The sequence below is a fragment of the Oncorhynchus gorbuscha genome, linkage group LG16 (assembly GCF_021184085.1).
Source record: "Oncorhynchus gorbuscha isolate QuinsamMale2020 ecotype Even-year linkage group LG16, OgorEven_v1.0, whole genome shotgun sequence".
Lineage (NCBI taxonomy): Eukaryota > Metazoa > Chordata > Actinopteri > Salmoniformes > Salmonidae > Oncorhynchus > Oncorhynchus gorbuscha.
The window spans coordinates 58,745,018-58,751,700 of record NC_060188.1 but is presented as its reverse complement, the minus strand read 5'-3'; the positions used below and the strand labels follow the sequence as shown (position 1 = coordinate 58,751,700).

At 39.2% G+C, this 6,683-nt stretch overlaps 1 protein-coding gene across 2 annotated transcripts in view; it reads right to left on the bottom strand.

Moving 5' to 3' along the window:
* Positions 1 to 137: 137 nt before the first annotated feature.
* Positions 138 to 6,683, bottom strand: part of LOC123998927 (cell surface glycoprotein MUC18-like) — a 55,580-nt gene continuing 49,034 nt past the window's right edge. Inside the window, exons 13-16 of one of the 2 annotated variants that reach the window (XM_046304168.1) lie at positions 5,204 to 5,239; positions 3,425 to 3,554; positions 3,067 to 3,183; positions 138 to 2,935 (exon numbers count right to left, since the gene is read on the bottom strand). In XM_046304168.1, the coding sequence (XP_046160124.1) occupies positions 3,105 to 3,183; positions 3,425 to 3,554; positions 5,204 to 5,239 (245 nt within the window). In that variant the 3' untranslated portion in view covers positions 138 to 2,935; positions 3,067 to 3,104. The remainder of the gene's footprint in view (positions 2,936 to 3,066; positions 3,184 to 3,424; positions 3,555 to 5,203; positions 5,240 to 6,683) is intronic. The other variant, XM_046304169.1, reaches the window with a different exon arrangement.

The following is a 6,683-nucleotide window of genomic DNA, read 5'->3' as shown; positions in this document are numbered from 1 at the left end:
TCATATTTTAGCTGTTGTGAATTAAATGTATTTTCAGTCATGCCTTAGCCACTGAAATGCACTCGTATGTTTTCAATTCTCTGCTGTAAACTTTTCTTTTAAATATTTTGTATAAAAATGACAATGAAAAAGCGACATCAAATTTAACTTTTTTATTTGGCATTTTCTTGGAAAAAAGAATTGTAAAAAATGCAAGCATCAAATCACAAGAACTATACTTAATTTACACACATTGCAAAATCAAAACATTATAAAACAATGATAAACTGCTGGTCCACCAGTAGCTGTTCCAGATAGCAAACACCACCAGTGATATGTTATGACTAACAGTGACTCTCTTTTACATCTAGGCCACAAGTTTTTCCTTCTCCTGTGTCGGGATCTGTCTTTGGGTGACATAAATGAATGAAACTAAAACACTCATGTCCAGACCTCTTCCTTCCATAAGCATCAAAACACTACACTATAACACAACTAAACCAGACTGAACAAAAAAGGCACACAGTTGTCATACTACTACCAAAGGTCCACTATCTGCAGTCCAATGGCAGGATGAAAGCAGGCTGAACAAAATGTATTACATTTCAACTAAACACTTACAATGACCACTAAAATATTACCTTTGAAGGCAATGTTAGGATCACAACATACACTATTTGTACAAATTGAACTCTAACATATTACCATTCCGTAAATGATACAAATCAGAGCAACAACTTCTTCCCTGCACATAACTTACAATAAGCATCCAAAATGGATCACACACAAAATGACCTTCAGGTCTGCTTGGTGCTCACCCAAACACAAAGAAATACACAGAGCAAATAAGAAAAAAGAAAATATTCAGTGTATCTTACATTTTCAACATGAGCCAAATTTCCACAGGCACGGCCGATTATAAAACAGTAGGCCATTTAAAAAAAGACAGTTGAAGGCCATGGCTACAAAGGTTCTTATGCTACGATTACAAACAGTAAAAGAGCTTGACAGTAGTTCACAAGAGAACGACCCATCCGGATGGGCGAGTTTTGCTGACTAAATTTAAATGGCTGTTGGCATGGCGTTTTGCCATTTACTTAATGGTGGCAAAGCATTGGGCCACTACTGCTTATCTGACATGACAAGCTCACTCGTTCCCTGATTTACTTGAGGCTTTCTCTCTTCAGATAGGCAGCTCCAGAACTTATGTCTTATGATGGAGTATAGCTGTCAAAGCTTTTAGTGAGCCAATATAGTGCATATATACACACCCACAAAATGTGACATTTTGTATGTCTAAACATTATAATGGGTAATTGGTCCAATGTCAACAGATTAGCATATTATGAATATCATATTGATATCATGAATGATTAATGGATATAAAATAATTGCGTTATAATTGTGTACAACAGAGCTTTGAAGAATGTAGAGTTGTAGACACAATCTGATTATTCATCGGATCAGGTCTTGAACACCAGTATATTTACTGTAGGTTTCCAAAAGAAAAGTAAAAACATAACAGCAACTGGTCCACTGATAGTAGACCATTCACAAAACAAACCATCTTTGCATTAGCTTTGGGAGACAACAGGTCATGTATACTGCCACAGATCACATACTTCTTACATCTGGGTGTACATGTAAGATAAGTAAATGGTGATTAGAGTAGAAGAGGAGAGTCCTGTAATTCAGTGGTGTGACTGCTGGAACATGTCAACACAGACAGGATTTAGATCCATCTTGCCCCCGTGGCAGGGAGTTTCCTTGTGGGGACTTAAAGGGCTATATGTAATATTTTTCCATTGTAATTTCAGAAAATGTCCTTAATATATGTATAGTTATAGTGAAATGATAGTTTCACAATATTTATTTCAATTTGTTTTACATTCTGCCTCCACAAAATTGCATTCAAATGGTGCAGCCGTCTTGGCTATCAAAAGACAGACCATCTCTTGTTGTCAAATTGACTGAAGCCAGCAAATCTTGTATTTTCAATTCAACAACGGACCAGTCCATTTGACAACAGATTTGCTTATCCCAGTCAGTTTGACAACAAGAGACGGTTCGTTGTTGAATTGTTACATGAAGTACCTTTAAATTTCCACTGATAGTGCTTAAGAAGACATAGCAATCAGAAAAGAAACTGAGGGCTCTATTTAATCCACACCGAGGAAATTCAGCTTTACAGCATGATTGTAATTTAAAGGCAATGTTCTTGCTTTAGCGGAGACTGCATTCACAGTAAACGCTGCTTATGTCGGTTCAATCGGAAATTATCTTAACATTTATATTGTGGAATCTGTAACACTTCAGAGTTACAGATTGAATAGAGCCCTAAGAGGGTGAAGATATGAAGAGAGAACCCTTGGCCTGACTTGAGTGACATTTATGGTCAAATCACCTCCATAAGATAATGTTGGAACGCCTAAACATGGATCATGGATGAATAGCTAAAGCAAAATGACACCATAAACAGATACTACCATGAAGTCTGAAAGGTATGTGTCAAAATATCTTAAATAACGAAATATATATAATATATACACTTTATAAAGTTTATAATGCACAATTAATGAAAGTCATCGTACACTTGAAAACAGCTAAATCAAATCAAATCAAAAAGGCTTTGGGGAAACGGTACAAAAGAAGAAACAGTCAAATGGAGCAATCAAAACATCCTACAAACCTCTATCATACACCTTAAAATCTGTGGTGTGTATTCCTGTGTGGTTTTGGCCAGATATGGGGAATATTGCTGAACACAGAAGAAATAAGGGGAAAGTGATTGATTGAGTCCTAATTATAAAGTGATTGTGAAAGCTGATTTTTACAAGACTTCCAGTAGTCTAGCCTTGGATTGTGGGTGGATGTGGTGGAGTGGCGAAGAACTTTGGCTGGCCACGTCAGAGCTCGGCCCTCTGCATATGTCACTTCCTCAGATCCATGTACTTTACTCCAGGGAAAAACACACACGGAGAAAAAAACACCAGAAAATGTCAATTCGGTGAGCCATGCCAGATTCAAGAAATACATTAGACAGTAGACTAATTCTGTTTAGCGTATAGCTTTCGTATCCATAGTTACCTGGTCGCTGGGGCCATTCTTGTCACCGTTGACGCCCTTCAAAGTCCGGCATCCTCGGTCTTGGTGTTAGTCTTCATCTCCACCACAATGTCATCTTTGTTGGGGTTCTCCTTAGTGCTGTGGATGGAGAGCACAAACTCTCAAAAGTCCTCTCTAGTGAGGACAGTATCACATTCTTAGAGGCAAAAAGACTAATCTATGGAGGATCATATAGAATACATTTACATAACACTTTTTCAAGTACTCAGGGTGGTTTACATTGTAATTTACCCTAACACACCACAAATGTGTAGCACCTACCTTATAGAACTAGACACAAAACCTGTCCCTAGACCAGTTGTTAAAGTGCAATACTCACATCTCCTGCTTGCCAGAGCGGCCACAGGGGATCTTTCCCTTCTTGTGGAGGAAGTAGAGCACACTGCCCAGGATGGCCAGCAGAAGGATACAGAGGATGATAACCACAATGATCACACCATTGCCCTCAGCTATATAGACAGACAGACAGAGAGAGGGGAGGGCAAGCTCAGGTTAATGCTTACACCTGTTCACCGATCTGATAAACTGGGAGAATGGAGAATGACCATGGAGAATCATCCAGACATGATAAGGGTAAACACTTCCTGGTCACCTGTGCTGCCTATACACGTGACCAATGACCCATGACTCATGATGTGAGAGTGCCCTTAGTGTAAAAAAAAGTGAAAACATCCCTAGACAAACAACATATACCCAAGACATAAAAAGGACAAATAACGTTTTCAGATTTGCTACATCAGCAGTTGTCAAAGCAGTTGTGACAACTTTTTACATTAGCAGTTGTCAGAAAGTGGTAACTGTAAATAACCCAGCCATGACCCCAAAGAGAAGGCAGAAGCAAATTCAGAAGCATAGTGGCCAGGGATGGGTGGCCCATCCTCTTCTTGCAATACCAACAAAAATAGATGTAATAGTAGGACAAAACATATAAAAGATGTGGAGGATAGTAGACACTAGCCAGGATAGTCCACTCAGTAACAGCCACTGTTTTCCAGGGAGTCCTGGGATCCAGATTGTACAACAGTTGTAGAGTATGGAGCTGTTGGTAATGAATTATGGCCAAGTCATAAGAAGCAGATTGGGAAACAAATCAAATGTCAATTTCCTGGTTCTCTGACATAATGGCACAATAGATGTAGTTAATTTGTTGTGTTCGGAACATTGTACAAATTACTGTATGTTCCCTGCAGGCTGGTGTGGTTTTTAATGTAAAAATGGGTTTGAATATACACATTAACTTCCCAGCTTCAGCTCTCTTGCTTTGTGAGTGAGTGCTCCAGACACTGGGCAGAGAGAGATGGGAAATAGCCCTGGCCTGCCCCTGTGACAGAGCCATCAACATTTCAGTGCAATCCCCCCAGGATGAAATTAGAGAGTGCCACTACCTACCAGAGCAATTAACTCCTATATTTAACCATGCAGTAAGCCCTCGTTAAAAGGGAAACAATAGTCTGGGTGTGGGTTTATGAGAATTTCTATTGCAACAGCTCAATAAAACAGTGAGACAGCGCATTAACTTCCCCAATAATAAGTAAATATAAGTGATTTTGGCACTCGACCACTATATTTTGGAACTCGACCACTATAAGTGTTGTCTTGCTCTTTTTTTCCTGTTAGATTTGTCTCTTTCAGACAGAATTTTAAATGTACCCGCAGGCAATGAGCAGAGCCAATCCTCCCACTCGTTCCAGCGAACACTTTGCACGTATGAAAATCATTAATTATTTAGTTGCCTCGTTGGCTTATCCTTCATTGTCTGGGTTGGTGTGCATTCAGAGAGAATCAAACAAAAGTTGAGAGAAAGCATATGAAAAAAATCTAAAAGTTCTTCTCAACTAGATAAGAGTGATCTAAAGGTGAAGAAGAACAGACAGTGTGGGAGCGTGGTTCAGTGGTAGCGCTGAAGCCTCCAAAGCACATGTTATCCATAGTGACATGGGTAGGAATTCCATCCCACACATTTGTGCTGTTTCTTCTCTGTACTACTTCCAACTGTCTAAATAAAAGTGATAAAATATGCTCCTGTTCTCCTTTTTAAAAAAGATGAGGAGAAACAGAGATCAGCAAGAACAAAATACTAGTGAGATTGCTGTCTTACCAGGTGAGTAGGGCGCAGTTGAAGTGACCATGGGAACTGTGGACAAGCAAAACAACAACTAAAATGTAAGACCTTCCCATCAACAATATACATTAGTGAGCTGTTTAAAATAAAAATGTATTTTTACTGTGGGTGTGGGAAATTGCTCATAAATATCAATTTTGGGGGTGGGTAAACGTAGTTGTCCTTGATCCCAAAACTTTCTCACTAAAGCATACTTACCAGAGGTCCACTGTCACGCTCTGATAATAAAATGATGTTCACTGCGAGGAAATACACATCTGGACAGTTAGCTCACAGTGATAAGGTGCTGAGTTCCTGCCATTTACTGCTATTTGCGGTAAGATTAAATCCCCCATGTGGGGCAAAACAAATATTTTAAAAGTGGACTCATATTTATTGCAGCGTCGGGAAGAAAAGTGCAATCATCACCTTGAAAATGAAGATTGGGGGCTCAATTCAATCCGCATTTTTACACCGCAGCTCTTTTTTCAATGGTCAAATTAACTCACAGATTGGTCTTGGGTACCATATAAAAACCTACAACTACGACCGGTGTGACCCCTTTCACAGGAATGCTTTCACTTTTCAGAATTAGAAGTGCGTGGGCATGGGACAAATATTGCAAATAAAAGATTAGAACTCACAATTTCTGAACTATGATGCAACAGTCTTAGCAGACTGTGCCACCAATCAGTCATAGCAGTTGGGGAAAAATACAACAAGTTGACATTACCACCATTGTCATCTATTTCTTGTTAAGTCTGATTGATGTAGCTATGAATATAAACACATAAACAAAACTAGAGTTTTGGCAAATCGGTTAGGACATCTACTTTGTGCATGACACAAGTAATTTTTCCTACAATTGTTTACAGACAGATTATTTCACTTATAATTCACTGTATCACAAGTCCAGTGAGTCAGAAGTTTAAATACACTAAGTTGACTGTGCTTTTAAACAGCTTGGAAAATTCCAGACAATTATGTCATGGCTTTCGAAGCTTCTGATAGGCTAACTGACATAATTTGAGTCAATTGGAGGTGTACCTGTGGATGTATTTCAAGGCCTACCTTCAAACTCAGCGCCTCTTTGCTTGACATCATGGTAAAATCAAAAGAAATCTGCCAAGACCTCAGAAAAAAATTGTATACCTCCACAAGTCTGGTTCATCATTGGTAGCAATTTCCAAACGCCTGAAGGTACCACGTTCATCTGGACAAACAATAGTACGCAAGTATAAACATCATGGGACCACACAGCCGTCATACCGCTCAGGAAGGAGACGTGTTCGGTCTCCTAGAGATGAACGTACTTCGGTGCGAAAAGTGTAAATCAATCCCATAACAACAGCAAAGGACTTTGTGAAGATGCTGGAGGAAACAGATGCAAAAATATCTATATCCACAGTAAAACGAGTACTATACCAACATAACCTGAAAGGCCGCTGAGCAAGGAAGAAGCCACTGCTCCAAAACC